This window comes from Acanthochromis polyacanthus, chromosome 2, assembly GCF_021347895.1.
Source record: "Acanthochromis polyacanthus isolate Apoly-LR-REF ecotype Palm Island chromosome 2, KAUST_Apoly_ChrSc, whole genome shotgun sequence".
In the NCBI taxonomy this organism is placed as follows: Eukaryota; Metazoa; Chordata; class Actinopteri; family Pomacentridae; genus Acanthochromis; species Acanthochromis polyacanthus.
This window is the reverse complement of record NC_067114.1, coordinates 13120206-13139728: the sequence shown is the minus strand read 5'-3', so window position 1 is coordinate 13139728 and position 19523 is coordinate 13120206. Positions and strand designations below refer to the sequence as shown.

General features: G+C 39.4%; 1 protein-coding gene across 2 annotated transcripts in view; it reads right to left on the bottom strand.

Moving 5' to 3' along the window:
- The window catches only part of nedd4a (NEDD4 E3 ubiquitin protein ligase a), a 35495-nt gene extending 21318 nt beyond the window's left edge, over positions 1-14177 (bottom strand). The window contains exons 1-5 of one of the 2 annotated variants that reach the window (XM_022213005.2): positions 13889-14177; positions 11714-11787; positions 7994-8072; positions 7866-7904; positions 7623-7676 (exon numbers count right to left, since the gene is read on the bottom strand). In XM_022213005.2, coding sequence (XP_022068697.2) covers positions 7623-7676; positions 7866-7904; positions 7994-8072; positions 11714-11787; positions 13889-13933 — 291 coding nt within the window. In that variant the 5' untranslated portion in view covers positions 13934-14177. Of the gene's footprint in view, positions 1-7622; positions 7677-7865; positions 7905-7993; positions 8073-11713; positions 11788-13888 lie in introns of those variants that run through there. The other variant, XM_051943375.1, reaches the window with a different exon arrangement.
- Positions 14178-19523: the final 5346 nt, after the last annotated feature.

The following is a 19523-nucleotide window of genomic DNA, read 5'->3' as shown; positions in this document are numbered from 1 at the left end:
GGCTGTAAGATAAGATTGTTGACGCACACTATGCATTTATTCCACGTCATACAGTATGCTGTAATCTTCCAATAATAAAGCAGGGCTGCTTGTCATAAACACATTAATTCAGCATTGAAACGATCACACTCAAAAGCATGAAGGACAAGCTATATTTACTAAACTGTTCAGAGAACGTGTCTGAGGTGTCGTCATTACAAACTGGGTCAGTGGGGTGTGGTTAGAGTAGAGGACAAGGGGATGGCCCTGTCAATCAGCTGGAGCAGCTGTAATGTAATGAATTGGGCTAAACTGTATTTGTTCACCTTTTCATGACCTGCAACCAACTTCACCACCACCTGAGTGGCAAAACAAATCAGCCACGTCTGCTCTGAAGGCAGCTATCTGGGAGCTGAACTGATAAGGTTGTATGCAAAGTACGGGAGGTACAAAGCTCTGTGGATGTCAAGTCTCCTAACATTTATATGTACACGCTGGTACTTGGGCTGCAAAAATTGGAAAAAATACCAACATTGCAGTATGTTGCTTCTCTGTGACGTGTATTGCAATCTGAAAATTAGATACCAGAATTTTCACCATAAGGTTTAAATGAGTCATTGTGCACTGGTTGGGATGATTCTATATGGAGTGTATCTGCTTAGAAAATAAAATAAAAAACGAGAAAATAACAATTTAAAAAAGCTGTACAAAAGCTTCCCATGACTTGAGTTGTTACTACAGAAAGCATGACATACTTTTGGACTTGAAAACACCCAATCAACACATTTTTTTATCATATAAAAAACGAGATGCCTAACTAATTCAGCCACCTGAAGTCATTCACTACTTCAAGCTAAAGGACAAAATATGATGCACGTTTAGGAATATTCTCCTTCAAAATCATCAATTTCAACAAAGGAGTTTTCTTTTTATAATCTTGTGTTAACAAATGTGTCAGGCAGAAAGCATCTGCAACTCAGTGGGCCTGAGGTAGCGATCACATTAACATTTGCTCAAAGCATCTTCACACTCTTGAGTGGAAAAAACAGTAAGTAAATGTAAACTTTCCAGGACAATTCACCTAGGTGTCTGTGTGTGAATTCCAAACAGGCTTTAGTCAAGAATAACAAAATAAAACAAAAAATCTATAATACAGCAGTGCTTGGAAGTTCACCTGGTATAACACTGACGAAGACTCCAAAATAGTTTTGGATGACATTCAGATCAGACTTTGCTCTTGTCAAACAGAGTTTAATGGTGCTGATTTACGTAGACAAACAAGTAAGTCATGTACAATACAACAGATGTTGTCTTTCTTTATGCAACCAAATCTTCCTTCTCAGGGTCCCTTGCTCATTTCTCCGTGGATCCTACATGTAAATAAGCTGTACGTATTAAAGAATTATTTAATCTAAGTTAATAATGCTTTCTCAGACGGTCTTCTCTAGGTAATTAGTTGTGGAAATTCTCAGTTCTTTCAATCAGCACAGAAAAGGTGTAACATGGTGTGTTTTAAGTTAATTTTCCCGATTGTACATTGCACTTTGCCACTACTGTCCACATCATAATGATGAAACAATACATTGTGCAGCTCTGATATATTCACACATTCTGCCTGCAGTTACCACGACTGATACAGCTCATAAGAGCTTATCTGACGTTGCTACATACAGGTTGTGTACTGCATTTCTTACCACTAACTGTGTTTGAGGTACAAGTGATTTCATTTTAGTTTCTTGCAGTATGTACATACATAGTATCCACCATATAGTGCTCATAGTAATTCCAAAAGATAAACATATTGTTCATAGCATGTAAATTACTTCCTGCAATACAATGCATCACATTCGACAGACATAAGTCAGTGTTCAAGGGATATGTAAACAAAAACAACATGTAGGATGCTGAATAAGTCATCATTTTTCAGATCTGAATCCAAGAAAATACTGGCAGGTATCTTTCTTCCATTTTTTTAAATGGAAAATCATCTATAGGTGCTGTATTAGAGCAGTTCTGTGTTTGTTAATTTGTGCCAATCTCAACCCAACATGTTGTTGATGTAAGTCTACGTATGCAACTGTCATGAAGGTGAACTTCACAGAATATGTCTAATTTCTTCCAATCTAACAAATCCACCCATAGTTTTATCAATCCAAGTGCCTTGTTTGTGTATTAACACTTTAGATTTAGTCTAATTTTGACCAGTGTAAGTTTAGATTTCTTCCTATCTCTTCAGCCTTCAGCAGTCTAGACAAACTTCATTCTTTCTGAATCTGTTTGTGCAGTCGGTTGCAAAACAGCCTTTGTTAGGGTATCCCGGCTTTCCCCTCATGTGAATTCATGATGGCAATTAATTCAAGAAGGGGTACCCATGGCAACTTCTGCATACTGTCATTGTCATGTGCATTCCCTCTAATCATGCAGTGTCTAGAAGTGAGACAAGACGGAATACAGAGACATCCTAATGCGAGTATGTGATATTTTAAAGGACATCTCTAAAAAAACAACTTAATTTTTACTCGTGGTTTTGAAAATATTTCCAACAGGAGTCTGTGATGACTCCCACTGGCGGTAAAAGAGCTTGAAACCAGGACTAACCACAGTGTTCCTGGGTTAGACTATGAGGTCTCCTTCACGTTTCTTAAGCGAAACTGACTTGGTGATGATGTTAGAAGTAAAACCTTACAGTTTCAAAAAAAACAAAAAAAACAAATAAAGATTAATCTTGAATAATAATGCAATGTTTTTCAGAAAAGGCTTTCATGATGCACAAAATGCTAAACAAAGAAATCTGATGATGCCACTGCAAGAAACAGTTGTTCAGTAAATTAACAGAATTTATCAGCAGGGGACAATTATCATCCACCGAACATATCTTGGAATTAAACTACCAAAAGGGCCAGTTTTATTCTCAAACTCTGTGGCTACCCTGTTCAATCATCAACAAGTTTTCAGCATGTCAGAGCATTAGTGACACACACCTATCCAGAAATACACTCATAGCACTGACACACCCTCCAAACTTCTATGAAACTCCTACCTGGAGCATGACAAGGCAAACCCAAGTCAGTCCCACCCAAGTTTATTTTACCACGTGACTGTTAACGTGTGACATAGAGACACGTTCTAGAAACATCTTGCCAAACAAACCGACAGAGTGAAGGAGGAGCTGAGTTCATGTAGATAAGTGCTTGTGCTGTGTATGTGATGACTGTTTTATGATTATATTTATTTTTTATTATTACCTAATAATTGACAGAACAAGAACAGTCTGAGCCAAACGTTTGCGCAATCATGGAAAACTGTTAATGTTGTACAAATTCCTGTACAAATGAACTGAGAAGACTACAGAATTAGAAAGCAACACAAAGGAATTACACAAATCAGGAATGCATCAGCTGAGAGGGTCAAAGCAATCCCATGATTTTGTTTTCACAGCACAGTATTTTTAGTTCTGTGCAGAGAACTTCTTCAAAATAAGACACATTGTGCATAAACTACTGGATTTTTCTTTTAAATAAACAGTTGCTGTCAAGCACATGGCTGTGCTCTGACTTGTTCTTGTAGAAACCTCTCTGTTAAAAACTACTGAGCAGACTTTACCAGTAGGACGGGTTGCTGAAGCAGTGATTAGGTCTGTTGTGAAGCTTGCAAGTTGTAATGAAGCCCAACTCATTACAACTGCAAACAACAAGACACATGTTTAAAGCTAACAACACAACAGAGTGCAAAGCAGCTTAATAAAACTGAACAAATGCAAAACACTTCATTCATTCCAGTACAGAGACTTACAAATTTAGTTTGCATAAAAAATATGTCTAGATCTCTAAAGACAAGTTTATATTTGCCATTGTATGTGAAATATGCAGTAGAAAATCCATCTGTAAAAACTAATCCAAGGCTGGGCTGCACATGCTACTGAATGTGTCGTTTCTTACAGCTAATTTATTAAAAATTTTTCCCAAATGATTAAATTGTGGTTTACTCCCCATAAATCTGGTGCATGTGGGTGTAAGAGAAGTAGATCCATTATTAATTCCCTACATTTCATATTCAAATAAACTGTAGAGGGTAAGGTGATGTTTGGTCTGATCAAACTCCGGACTTTGCTCCGCTGTGTTTACATTTCATCCAGATACAGACAGTTAACAGCTAGTCTCAGATGGCAGTGGCTTCCAGCTCATGTGTCTGAGGACCTGCTATGCATCAGACCAGTATGAAACTGGATCACCAGTTCAACTGATATCCTCCTACAACCAGGAACTCCTCAGATCTTTAACGATACCGTGCACCAGCAGCGTAATGAATAAGAGAACACTAGACACCGGCATTTGGATTCACATGTTCTCCAGTCACCTAACTCAACTACAAGGACACACTTGTATCTATGTGTTTCCATGGGAATGCAGGACAGAGCCGCTACTAACAATTATTTTTCACTGTTAGTCTGACCATTATCCTCTCTATAAATTGATTGGTTGTTTAGTCCATAAATTGTCAAAACATTTTTGAAAAATATTGAAAACTATTTCCTAAAGCCTAAGATGGCATTCTTAGATTTGTGCATGACATATATTATTTTAAAATTCACATTTAGGAAGCTGGAATCCAAGATTTTAAACTTTTTTCTTTGAAAAAAATCCTTCAAATGGATTAATCTATCATCACCACAGTTGGTAATTAGCTTACATGTAAAATGTGCTTAAAGTGTGTGCAGAAAGTATTTTTTGTTTGGTATTGTTGTTTATCTCTCTCGAAAATTTAGATTTTTGTCATATTCCTTTTTTTAATCATTAAAGCTCGTGTCCGGAGTTTGAATCGCAGCGTCTCCCAAAACACTGTTGGTCCCACCCTCCCTCTGATTTCGCCCCTTTATTTGTGCACGCACGCACTACCTGAGAGGAGTGCCCGGAGTGCTGCAGCATCTTGCCTGTTTTGCTGTTTTCCACTCTTCTACATTTAGTACATTTAGTAAATAATAAAGGAATTACCTTAGAATTCTGTATTGAGTCTAACTTGTCCTAATACCAAAATAACATGAATCTGCTAGGACGAACGAGTAAAGTTTCAATATGTGATTACACTCGTGTATCCCTCTCGATGACGTTGTTTATCAAACTTAGTGCATTTACGCGTGTATATGTGTTACATTGTTTATTTATTTCTATCTAGAGTTCAGAATTACACGACTCCTCTGACGAAGAGTATGTCCCAGACGCCCCAGCATCTTCCTCCAGAGGTCGGGCATTCTAAACGAAGCCGTCAGGCGGGCTATGGAGGCCGTGGTCGGGGAGCGACGCGAGCACCCCGAGCCAAAAAACGTCCTGCAGTCTCTTGGCCTGACAAGCCGTGGGATTGGTAACTTTTCTGGAAGTTGCTGAGCCCTGATGCTCTCTCCTCCACAAGCAAAACAAATGTGCGCGCGGTTGCGTAGTGCGTAGCTCGCCCACCTCTGCATGGGCTTGCTTGCTGTGCGCGTAACCGTTGATTGACAGCATGACAAAGCTGAAGCTCGAACTTGATAGGTCGGCAGCGACCGGCGCTTTTTGGAATAACATGGGGGTCTATGAGAGGAAGGCGGAGCTCATGAATAAATTTTCATATCGCGTCATACTAACATTATATTATAGTATCGAACTAGACTAACACATTTAAGCTTTGTTAAAAAATGATACATAAATTGAAAACAAACGGAAACTCCGGACACGAGCTTTAATTACAATTCAGAAACAAACAAGCAGTATAATAATAAAGATTAAAGATTTATGAGCACAAAAACCTCAAACACTTTTCACCAAGTTGCTGCTGCCAACATAAACCATTTAGCTACATCACAACACATAATATCTCCACTAGCCACAAGAGAAGCCAGATTTGCCCATATTTACAGCTGTGATTAATGGAGTGTTCCAGTTTTCCAACAATATAACATATACCATGGCAAAATAAGGGCTGGCGTATCTTGGAAAGGTAAACAAACCAAAGTTAACCTTGCACTGACTGGACCCTTATCTACAAAAACATGACACATTTCCTTGTTTGGCTTTCATGGTGTTTTTTTGAATATAAAATAAGCTGCATACAGAGGAATTTTATATCAAAGCATAATTTATTTAAAGCTACTCTGTAAGCATCTCAAATGTCACCGTTTCAAATTTATTTGACTTTTGTTCTGTATACGGAGTGTGTTCTAACTATCAATTAAGATGTAGACAAACAGGCTCGTAAAACTGATTTCCGAGACTGTGCTCTCTATGAGATACTTTTTAAAACAAGTCTGGAGAGACAGTGTATCTGTCAATGAAGGGATTCCCCTGAGGTTTTAAACATAATCCGGTTATCAAAACACATATTATCATAATCATAAACTGTCATCTGTCATGTGCAGCAAGATAACCACTGAGCTTATGAACACAAATGGACGTTTTTCCTGTGTGTGCTGCATTAAAAGTGTAAAAGTGATGTGCACTAAGAATTAACTATAATTTATTACTGTTTTTTAATACTTTTAAGTAAACTAGAGCTGCATCGTTTCACTGAGAATAATGATTTCACACTTAGCCAGACAAGAAATGCAAAAACGTCTTTCTTGGCTTTGACAAATTCCTCAAGCATTGTTTACCATTTTCTGACATTAAATGGACCAGACTGGAGCCAACTCCAAATAAGCAGGGCTTGAAATGAATATGAGACTGAGAAATTGCTGTACCTATGAAGGTCATAAGCTTAAATGACTGTCGACCAGGCAGGTGGATTATTTAGACAACAGTAAGCACTGTCAGCCAAGCAGTAAAAATCCACACAGTGCGACCGATGACACAGTTTTTGGTTTGTATCACTGCCAATGTGGGATAGTCAGCCAAGAAATTCAGAAAACAATACCCCCATTCCAGTCCTGTGTTCCTGCATCACTCATTTATCTCTCGTTACAGGAAAATCTCTCTTCTTCCTCCTCATAAAAGATAAAAATATGTCTGATAACAGTTACAGAGGTCGCTACATATCAAATAAACCAAAATTTGGGGTGACTCGTTTGCACGTCCATTAAATAAAACCATACTGCACTGGTAACTTGACTGGCAACTAGCATAGTAATATCATGGTAGTAGATATGTTTAGTTTTCTGCTGATAAACGTGAGAAAATACAGATTACGGTTGAAGTCTAGTTTTTTTTGGTTCCTGGTATCCTCCTTCTGGTATAGCAGCACAGGTAAGGGAGGTATCTATTTAGGCTAATCGCTAGTCATCTGCCTCTTCTTACTGTTGCTCCAGAAAGATTCTTCAGCTCTACAGGATTTACCCAATCTCTCCCACATTTTAGCAATCAAATCCCAACTAATGTATTCAATTGAAAGAAGGAAAAGCAAAAACCTACCCAAATTCTCCATTTCGCTTGGAAATGCAATGCTATACAATACCGATGACAAAGATGCTACTAATAACCCGACCATTTAAAGACGCCTTGCTCATTTGGAGCGACACTTGGAATCAAACTACTTTCAGTGAAGACGGACTTAAACAGTTGTTGCAGAGAAAAAAAATTGAACAAGAGCAATTCGGACAAAAAAAATCTGTCCAAGACAACTACTTAACACCATTTTCTTTTTGTTGATCCAAGTTTGAACTTAACACAATAACTTACCAGGCGGTTCTCATCAAACACCTCCAACAGCAGGCGATGCTTTGTGGGGTCAACCTGCAACACAAAGTAAACTGTCAAGTCAAATCTGCTCGATCGCCCAACGACATTACTATTAACATGCTCCACAGTAAACAAAACCAACATGAAGAATTGCAACATTTTATGGTTAAACCTGATTATCTAAGAGATAAATACATGTAAAATGAAACATTTAGTGGTAATATATTTTTAATTTTAACTTACTCTGAAAAAGAATTCTTCATTCCACTTTGGGTCGAGTGTCTTCAGGTTATATGAGAAAAAAAAACATTATCCATAAAGTCCACAAATAAGACAAGTGTATCTGCAAATGCAGGTGTTCAACTTCTCACCTTTTTAATAGTTTTAGTCTGAAGACTTGCGATTTCTCCATTGACAGGGTCATACAGAGACATCCTCGTGTATGGATCACTGCAACAGGAAAAGAGAGACACATTAAAATTTAGATTCGCAGACATCATTTATAGACTGTTATGATCTGCACTCTGCTCTCTTTGTATTAGCGGTTTGTGCGTGCTCCTCTGAAATGACTCTTTTCTTTATCTCTGAGGGAAGTGAAACCTTTACATTGTTGTTTGATGAGATCAGTCACTGCATTCAGAGCTGAGAAACATTAACGTAATAGCTGCAGTAAGTCTAAGGTCATCCAGTGTTGACCGAAAATGCTGTTTATAATGATATATGCACTGTCAAGAAAACCATATCCACAAATAATATAGCATGCTCCATTACTCAGTCTTATAGGCAGCAATCATTCATATGACTATACATCTACTGATGGCTCTGGACACAACATCAGTAATGTTCCTGTAACCATCGGGTGTTTCGGGTCTGTCAACATCAGACACCCTCCTCCAGGTGACCCAATTGAGGGAGATCAGACCCAAGCTTGTGTCCAGACGGGTAGCTACTATGACTCCATGGCTGTCTTCTCTTGGGCCACAGTCATCTTGAGGCTTTTTCTGCCACTACCTTGGTTCAGCGGATGGCTCTCCTCTTCCCCTCTCCCTTAATGTACAACTGGTTGAAATCTCTAGTTAAGAAACATGCTAGAAAACCATTGCATCCCATTTCTACTGGAAGACACTTTGCTCTCGTTCCTACCTGCTGACAGCTGTTGACTAGCTCTGCATATTTGGAGAGCTTCCATTCAAAGGCCTCCTCCAGGCGGTCTTCCCATGGGACTTTCAGCTCCAACAGCACAACCTGCTTGGTGGATTCCAACACAAGGGCAATGTCTGGTCTTAGGGTGGTTGGGAAACTTAAGCTGCAGCTCGAGGTCTATTGGCAGGTTTTGGTTGCTACCCAGCTCTGACGAAGGTTATGGTCTGCTTTGGAGGGTCAGACTTGACCTCTCAACTCCTGTGCTGATGTCCTAAGTGATGGTCTTTAGGCCCTGATTGTGCCTCCATCAGTACCAACCCTCTCTAAGAGCCTTTGCACAGTTGCTGAGGATGTGTTCCAGGGTGCCTTACTTCTGCTGACACAGTGGGCACGCCGGTGTCTCTGTTTTGCTCCATGTGTGCAGATTTGATGGGCTTAGAAGCACATTATACATAGCCCGGATGAGAAATTTGGTGTGGTGAAACACTCTTTTCCAAATCTCAGCCCAGGTCACTTTTCTCTACACTGCATTCTCCCATCTTGTCCATGCTCCCTGCTGTTTCATTCCCACCACCTTGCAGGTTCTCACCTCCACCACTCCTGCCTCACCCCCTCCTGAATTTGGTGGCACCTTTGACTGACCTTGTTGGTGTTCACTTGGAGAGATGGAAAGGACCCTAACCCAGCCTGTCCTGATGTGACCACTCCTACCAGCCTCCTGTGTCACAGCCTTGATTCAGCTTCCTGAATGGCCTCCTCAGCCTTCCACTTCCTGCCTGTCCTCACTTGGATCCCCGCACTGGCCACCATTGGATCATCAGAATCCCTGTACTGTATCACTTATCTGGCTTTTGACAACTTGAATTCCTCCTCCAAGGATTTGAAGGGCAATTGTAGTTTGGTGTGGTGCCCATAGAGTGCTGCTCAGACTCTTCAGCAGGCCCAACCATCTTCTGAAGTGGTTGTTAACCTCCTCTCTAAAGTCCGACAGTTGAGATGGGAACTGAGGAGTGAAGAATGCCGTGCTGATATATCTAGATTTTGAACTTCCCAGGTAGGCCTGACTTGTCCACAGCCCTAAGCCAACCATCCAACTCGGTACAGGTCGACTGGATGAATGTCGTGTCCCTCAGAGAGCTGTCAAACACCTTTCCCAAGCTCTTGACTGGCTTCTCTGAGATGGCTGGGATGGCTGTGCTTGAAACCTGTCTTCCACCTTCCCTTTCTTCAGCACCAAGGATCTTGATTTGGCCGGTTTGAAGCACATCCAGGCAGAATCTACCAACTTCTCGAGCTCCTTCAGAATCCACCAGCAGCCTGGGACTGATTCTGTGGTGACTGTGAGGTCATCCATGAATGCCTGGATGGGTGGTTGCTGTTGGGTGGAATTAATTCTGGGGCCTCTGTCCTCAGGTTCAGCAAATGTTGTCAGCATATTCATGGCAATGGAGAACAGTGTCACAGATATTTAGTCAGCGTGAGCTGTGTCAGTTGGTGAGGAATGGAGTTGAATGCATTCGCCAAGTTAAGCCACAGCACTGACAGGTTTTCTTTGTTTTCTCTGGCCTATCTGATCAGCTGAGTTGCCACTCCTGTACACTCCAGGCAACCTGGCATCTCTGTAATACCACCCTTCTGGACTGGTGTGTCGATGTAGTTGTTCTTGGCCAGACAGGCGCACAGCCATCTGGTTGCGATGCTGAAGAAGATCTTTGACTCGACACACAGCAAGGAGATGATGTGAAACTGGTCAATCTGGGTGGAGTTTTCCTCCTTCGGGATCCAAACCCCTTCAGCCACTTTCCACTGATCTGGGATCTTCCTCCATAAGACTTTCAGGATTTTCCACAGATGCATCAAGAGTCTGGGGTAGTGTTTGTACACCTTGTATGAAGTGCTGCTTGGCTCTGGTGCAGAACTTGCCCTTGCTTTGCCGATAACCTCTTTGACTTCCTTTGGCTTCAACTCTGACATGTCAAACTGTGCATTCGGTTCAGGGGGATCTATTAAGATGGCACACTCTCCCAACTCCTGCTCTTTTTCTGGATTGCTATATGTCTGCTTTAGATGTTGGTCTATTTCTTCCTTTGAGCAGACTAGTCTCCTACTGCGCTTCGGCCCCAGCAACTCCTTGGTAAACTTCAATGGGTTGGTAATAAAGGCAGCTCTTTTACAGGCCCTTTCACGCCTCCGATGCCATTCTGTCCAAGTGGGACTCTGATCTTCTTTCGAAGGATATGCATCAGCTGGACCAAACCAATGCGTACCTCCTTACTTGCCTCCTTGTACTGGGACTTAAGCGCTTTCATCTCCTGCTTCATGTTGTGGATCCTTACTGTGCTTCATTACTAATGTATTTGGAGACAGATGTTACAGAAAAGCAAGACTAACAAAGCAATTTTGTCCATAACTTGAACATGCAGTACATGTAAGTACAAAAAAGTGGAGCAATGACAAAAACATTATATCATTAACTCCTAACTAGATGTGACTGTCAGATTGTATGTACAGATTACAGAGAAGTCTAAACATAAATGCAAAAGAAAAACCAGGGACAAAAACATTGTAAATGGGGCATTAAGAGTTACATTTGCAATTTTAGGGAACAGTTATTAACTTTCTTTGTGGCTAAAATTCCCAACAAGACTAGTTTTCACTGAATGAACAAAATAAATAAAAACTAGACTGGAACTAAAAAGTAAACTATGATCACCCAGGGTTAATCAAGGTTTTCTGGATAACAATGCAGAGTAGAAAGTCCTTTGGGTTTTAAAGGGGTTTCAGACAATGATGGGCTTAATCAGAGTAATCTGGGGGTGTAGGGGGGAGATCTGTTTGGGTTTAGGGCTGTTGATTAAACAAAACTTATTATCTGAAGACACTACAGTGATTTATTTGAGAAACATATTGACAAAAATACAAGTAAGCCTTAAGCTGCCCCAACCTACCTGGCTCCAAGAATATCTTTCTTGGCCAGTCCGATTCCACCAATGACTTTCACTTTTAGGATTCTGGTGCCATCCTGAATATGCCAAAAAAAAACAAACACAAAAACTGATGACTTTATCATGACATTAAGACAGCAATGGAGACTACTTAAAGACTATTGTACAGATGGAAAGTTGCAATCATTCATAAATCACATACCAAACAGCAGACAAACAGGTAGACCATTAGATCCGTTTTACATTAAATGCACAATCAACATGCAACAAGTCTCAATACACTGTACAATCAAAAAGAACAGCATGTACTGTAAGATAATAATTAAAATGAAAACAAAGCAACTCCGGTAAAACATCAATGTTAAAGAGATGATTGAAAAGGTAACAGACCCAACTACATTATGAGTTCTAGAGGAGGCCATAATAAAGTGAATAGATGTATGTTTACATTCTTGATTTGAAATACATAGACTGCATAGAGGGCAAATGTTTTGAAACCAAATTTTTTTTTTTTTTGATAAATGAAGGAATGATCAAGAAACTAGCATTGAGAGAGTATAGAGGGTGTGCCAGTGTATATGGTATAATTAACTCCGATAATAAGATATTGTATAAGTTAGGTCATGCAAGTCTATGCAAGGTCATACTAGGTAAAACAAGAGCCTTAAAAGCAACTCTATCCAGCACAGAATTGCTGTTAAATGTTAAAACTTCTTAGAGTTTGTCAAGATGAAAGCTGCAATAGTCTAAAGATATACCAGGCTTACAGTTGTGGATGAAGTTTTTAAACATTGTGCCTAAATTTAAGTAGTACTACTGCTGTTTATTAATACTTTCTTACAAGTAAAAGCTGAACACGTCCAACTTCACTTCAGTGAAAGTATGTATCACCAATAAAATTCAAGAAGTATCTAAAAAAAATCAAATTAGCCAAGTAAAGCACAAGTTTGCATCAATTGTTATAAGTTCTTAAAAACTTTTAAGGACATTATATTCAGCCAACAAACTATATTGGGTAAGAGGAATTAACTTTTCCTCTACAATCAAATGTATTTTTAACTACCAGTCTTAACAATCTGAAATTGTTCAGACATGCAAAGAGGGGACTTGAAATTCTGAACTCAAGGTAAAGAAAAATTAGGTTATCAAGCCAATTAAATTAAGTTACTACAGCCTGAATTTAGCTTTAAATCAACTAATGCAGAGATTTGAGTTGAAGTTACATACCTTATTAAGTTGATTCAATTACTAACAATATTATATGATTCCTCTAGCAACAACCTTTATTTTTTTCAATCTGGCACGCATTTATTTAATTAGGTGGTAGAAATTGGTCCCTTTGTAGAAAATAGGAAGACTAGAGAAAGTGGAATTAGACCATAGAATAATAAAAACACACTCCAATCCCAGCTATATATATAAATTATTGGGCTAGTTCAGTCCAACTGTGTACTGTCCTGTGTTACAGGGTTTTCAAGTCTGTTACATAAAAGTAAGTACACAATAGAAGTCAACAGCAAGGCGTTAGATAATAACAATAAACAGAAACACAATCCATGCTGAATCACATTAGTATGTCTTTCATATAAATATCTATCGCATGCATACAGTGCACAGCCCCAGCACAATCAGTGTTCAGTCTGAGGATGATGTAACATCCTGACAATGCTTGGCACTGGTGAACATTTCCCACCATAGTAACCACTGCCTCACTTTTACTGGGAAATCAGTCGATCTGCGGGAAGTTTCGTAATCGATCACATGGGCTCTGACACCTCTGGACCTCGTCAAACATGATTATCTGCCCAGACAGCAGCGACCACATAAATTATTAGGGAGATAACTGAGAGTTTGGTGCTTTATTTCTGGTCAGGAAGGCGTTGACAGCTCGCTGGTTTCCTGCCTGAAAACAAAGTACAGCTCGCGCTCTTTGATATGAAACTATAGTGTTAGCTTGGGAGTAGTTGGGAGCTGTTATCGATTTTCTATCAATAAGTAACTCGTTTATCGAGATAAGACGAAACTCACAACGTCGCAAGTTAACCAGGTAGTAAGTTAACGTCGCCTAACACTCTAGTTATTCCGTGTTTAGTTAAAGAAGGCTGGTAGTTAGCAAAGGTTGGTAGTTAGCCAGCTGGCTAACGACAGTATCAAGAGCAGCCTGATGTGTAAGTTTACCTCATCTGACTGAAGTCCCTGGATCTGTTGGGAGACAGCAGCCATAATATCCTTCCTCCTCCTTCCGGAGAGCGACAACAACAAGGAGAAGAAACGACCAACAAGACGCTCCTGAAGTGTTTAGTTAAAACTCCGACTCTTTTATTCCCTCGGTGTGTTTACGCTGCTAGTTAAAGTCAACCTGAGCTGTTGTGGAGCTGTGACACCGTCGTCACTCCGTATCCATCCTCCTCCTGCTCCTCCTCCTCCTCCCCCTGCTGCCACCACCTCCTAAGGAAAACCGCCGTGAGGAAGACATCGTTACACTGCCGCCGAGTGTATGTGACTTCTAGAGGAAGTAATCGATAATATCAGCATGTATTCTACAGTATTCCCCCACCAGCACACGGTGTACTCTTGCATTTAGACTAAGTACACTGAAAAACATAAGAAGAGCAGCGACTGCGTGCAGTATTCTCAGGACTGTAGCTGTAGGATTCTTGTTTTTCATCAACTCTTACTAACATGGCGACCACTTGTTGGATAGATGGCCTTCCTAGTTCAGTTAGTGGACCAAAAATGAACTATGTACAGTTTTGGCTGGAATAAACCTTTAAACCCACAAGCTGTTTCTTACATAGTCCTACTCAGTTGGAATAAACCTTTAAAAATATGTACGTACTTGGACAAAAAAAAGTATTTTTTGTTAGAAGAAACCTTTATAACCATAATATTCTCTTTAGAAAGAAATATTTGAGTCAAATTATCATTGTGAACTGTAAGAATTTGGACAGGAAGCATTATGCATGGGTTGAATAAACCTTTGAAACATTATATGTTCCTAAAGAAGTACAATAATTGGGGTGGAATAAAATTTTAAACTATAAATACCTGGACAGAAAGTTGTATTTTTGGTTGAAATAAGCATTTTAAACTGTAAGTATTTGGACAGAAAATTGTATTTTGGTGAAAGAAGCTTTTAAAACCAAAACATTATTTGTTAGAAAGTATTGTTTGTATATAAGTATTGTTGGGTGCAATAAAGCCTTAAAAATGCAAGTCCTTGGACAGAAAGTAGTACTTTGGATGAAAAAAACTTTGCAAGTTTAAGTACTTTGACAAAAAGTAATATTTTGGGTGGGATAAAAGTGTAAGATACTGAGCATTTGTAGAGAATATAATACTTTGGGTGGAATAAACCTTTAAAACTATATTTATAGAAAATAATATTTAATATTTCGGATGGTATCAACCTTGAAAACCATAAATCTGTTAGGATTCTGCCTCAGCTCCTGTCTGTCTCCCAAGTCGCTCACTGCCTGTCTGCCTGCAATCAGCCGCCTAATTGCTGTCATTGGCACCAGCTGCAGCTAATCAGTTCACCTCACTCACCTGTTCCCCTCAATTATATAAGCTCCCTTCTTCCCCTCAGTCTCTGCCGGATCATTGCCTCAGTCACACGTGCCAACTCTTTCCCTCACAAGATTATACCTTTGGACTGTATCAGTTTTTGGACTCATCTGCTTCCCCCTAATGGCCTTACCTTTTGGATTCTGCTCTTGGATACTCCTGCCTGTGTGCCTCCTTGATTATTTGTTTCCTCTGGTGTGAGTACTTCCCCTTAGTTTGGTTTTGTTTTTGCATTTTTGTACTACTACATTAGTTGAATTTGGTTCCGGTCCCGCTTCCCTAGTTCAGTTAGCCTAGCCGCGCTAGACCCATGCTCTGAAGACGCAAGGGTCTCAGCACGCTCGACAGGGAGGGAGGCGGGCTAAAAGGTTGTCTATCAAATCACTCTGCAGCAATTGGGTAGGTATACAACCAATCAGCGCAACGGATAGGCTCCTAGAGTGCCAATCAGAGGATGCAGTAGTTCGATGAAGCCTTATACAATCAATGGGTAAAGCTCAAGTATATTAGACAGAAAGATTATTCGGAGTCGGTGCTAATGGAGCTCAATGACTGTTGTCGACTCTGGCAGAGAATTAAATTAATTGCCGTGGGTTGTCTAGTACGGCTAGGCTAGTTGTTTCCGGTTGTTTCTGTCAGAATCGTCATGCCTCTGTTGTCACTTAGTTACGCCCGCCTTCTGACTCTACACTTCATGGTGATTTGTTCGGCCAGTTTTAGGAGCATCCAACCTTGAGCCTTATGGAGGGTAACTAGACCCACCCTGGCTGGCAGAGAATTAAATTTGTTGCCGTGGGTTGTCTAGCGCGGCTAGGCTATAGTTCAGTTCCTGATTACTGGTTTTTGAGTTTCCCTTAAATAAAACCCCTTTTTTCATTATAACCATTGAGTTGGTCTGTTTGTCTGCATTTGGTTCTTCAGCCACGAAATCGTAACAAAATCAGTTGTTAAAGCATACTATTTGGGTGGAATAAAGCTTTAAAACTAGCAGAAAGTTAACAGCAAGCAGTATTTTGAGTGGAATGAACATTTGAACTCTATGTAACTGGACAGAAAATATTTTTTTGGGGGTTGAATAAACCTTTAAAACAACAATTTGTTAGTTAGAAAATGCTATTTAAATAGAATAAACTTTTAAAATAAGTACTTGAACAGAAAGTATTATTTTGGGTGGAATAAACCTTTACAACATAAGCACTTGGACAGAAAATAGGATTTAGATTTATCACTGAAACTAAATTGACTGAAGTCAGCTGGAGGCAAACAAAACTAGACATTTAATGCAGTGTGAAAAGGCACTGAATGTTAGTTAATAGAGTTCAATGTGCCAGATAGGAACTGTGGTTGTACCGGAAACTAAGACTGCTGCTGTAAATCACAACCTGAGATTAAATGTCCTGTCTCTGAAGGTCTCATGACGCCTGGCTGCTGTTTTGCTGCCACACTTCTGCCTCGAACTCAGGAGGACGTTTGGGGAAACATAAACAGCGCTTGGTTAGAAAAGGGCAGAGATGCTGTGGGCTGTCATCAGTCAAACAGTCAGTTCCTCTCAGAGCCCAGAAAAACAACAAGAGAGGTCAGGTTTCATACAACTGGGAGGCTGGAGCTGGTTTCTAGTGCATGTCTGAACATTATTACAATTCCCTACGGTACACGCATAGTATTACATGTGAACCGTTAAGGCTGAAAAAGTACATGCAGCTACAGGAGCGATTAAAGAAGCACTTTGTTACATTTTAAGCTTTTGTTTGTGTCAGCGCTCAGCATTCATCCCATAATACTTCACAACACTGTTTTAAATGATGTATTCATCTCTCTATCACATGCAGACTCAGACATGTTGTTATCCAGTTTATGGATGAAAATGTCATCCTTTTCACAATTAATGGAACAATCTGGGTTTAAAAAGGAGAGATACCACACAGATGTCTCATGATTAGATTATTTTCTACTCAAAAACTATCTGTAGCTCATTTTGAGGAAGGAACTATTATTTTACACTCTATGGCACATATGTTCTGTTTATAAAAGTATGTATATGTCTTTAAAGCATATTATCTTTAAAATGGCCCAGTCAGGCCTGATCAGCCTCAGATGCTGAGACTCCATCCTGCTCACAACAGTAGCAGATACATTATGGGTGTAAGTAATAACATTAACAGTGGCTGTGTTCCATTTACATGTGTCACTGAGCAGCCACAGTGAGATATCTGCTGAGTATTCTACTACAACATATTAGTGGAATACTGCTTTTAATAAATGTATTTAGCTTTTCAACGCATGAAAAATAGTCTACTATATTAGCTGTAAAGAATGATAAAGGGGTTTCTCTGTCCATCTCTAATAGCAGGTGTGCTGCTTTTAGAGATGACACAAAAATAGCAGTCAGGCCTGCTGTGTACAGTACATACTTTACAAGTTATTAGTAATAATAATGTCTTTATTTATAAAGCACATTTCAAAAATAAAGTTACAAAGTGCTTTACAATACAAACAGATATTGCAAGTAAATAAGATCCAAAAACATCACAAGATAAAGTCAATTACATAAATTACACCCAATACTAACAATTAGGAATAAGCTATGTGATTCTTAAGAAGAGATTTGAAACAGGATGCTGGGTTTGCCTGTGTGAGATCACCTTCAGAAAGTACAGACAAGCATTTCCACAGCTGAGGAACTGAAAGAGTAAAGCTGTTGACTAGTTGAGACTTTGGAATTGTTGGTAAGAATCTGCCAGAAGATCTGAAGCAGCAATAAGATTTCCAGTCAGTCAGCAGATCAGATATGTTCAGGAATCAGACCATTTAAGGCTTTAAAAAAATAAGCTGCATGATCTTAAAATCGATTTTAAAACGCACCAGTAACCACTGAAGGGAAGTTGCACTCTAAAAACTAATGGAGGGGACATATTACTGGCACTTAATTAAAAGCATGATTGGAAGATTTTTAAAAAATCTTATTTATTGATTCTGACAAACCTTTTTAGTTGTACGACTTATTTTGATGGGATGGGTCTTTGCATGTTTCACTTGCTGGTACAAGAATAAAGTTTATTACAGCAGTCAAGTCTGCTTAAAAGCACGGATGACCTTTTCTGTGACTGCAGCTGACATCAAAAGACAACTCAGAGTGGAAAAATAACACCCACAGGCCTCTTTATGAGCATTAGTTGATAGAGACCAAGACAAATGGAAAATTTTTAAGGGTGTTTTCTGGTGCCGGGGCTGGCGTGGTTATGGTCATTTCAGATTGTGAGTTGTTAAACTGCTGGAAGTTCTCAGACATCCAAGGTTGAGTTACAACAAGGCAGGATATAATATGTGAGGCATCAGTGGTACCAGGAATTACTGGGACATACAATTGGGTGTCATCCACAAACATTTAAATCCAAGGTCAAGTCTTTAAATCAAGCGGGCCTGCTGATTCTCAAAATGTCTCCTTTTAGTTTTCGTTACTTGGGTATGATCAGGGGAACGGTGACTTAATGCTTAATGTGAAGTGTTGGCAGTTAAGCAAACATTTAGGAAATAAATTAGGTGTGATATATGTGACATTAATCCTACTGATAGCTTCTGCAGTGTCCTTGATTCAACCCTCAGCTCCTTCAGTGGTAACAGTGTCCAGCACACATAATCAGTGATCAAATTACATGGTATTGATCCCTAAAGGAAAACCTGACATGACACATATATCAGATTTTTAACAGCACTATATGATACTGATGCACCATCAGTATTCCAGTGCTTTGGCTTTGATAAATTAATCTGAATTTCTTATGTGAAACGATGAGCTGATGAGTGTAAAACCAGAGATTACTGTCTGGTCTGTGAATATTTCCAGCACTGCTGCCATCAGCTGCCTGCTTCTGTTTATTAGAGAAACCCAAAACCCTCTGCTCCTTTATGGTGGTTAAGAGATGTTGTGTTTCATTTAAAACGAGAAAAAATAAGTTTAGTTTGAGAGGAAAACCTGGGGATTTTTAGGAAAATATAGACATCTTTCCAGTGTACTATTCTGCAGTCACTAGAATGTAAAAGAGGGAGTCACTTTTGTGCAGGTACTTAAGACTTCAATGAGTTGTGTCAACATGCTTGCATTACATGCATATACTGCAATTTTTTTCCCCATCATGTAGTAATGCACAAAATTAGATTTTTCCAAATATTCAATATACAGATATTGTAGAACAAAGTTTAGCTGAGTGGCAATACCAGTATGTGTATTTGTCCACTCTAACCTACT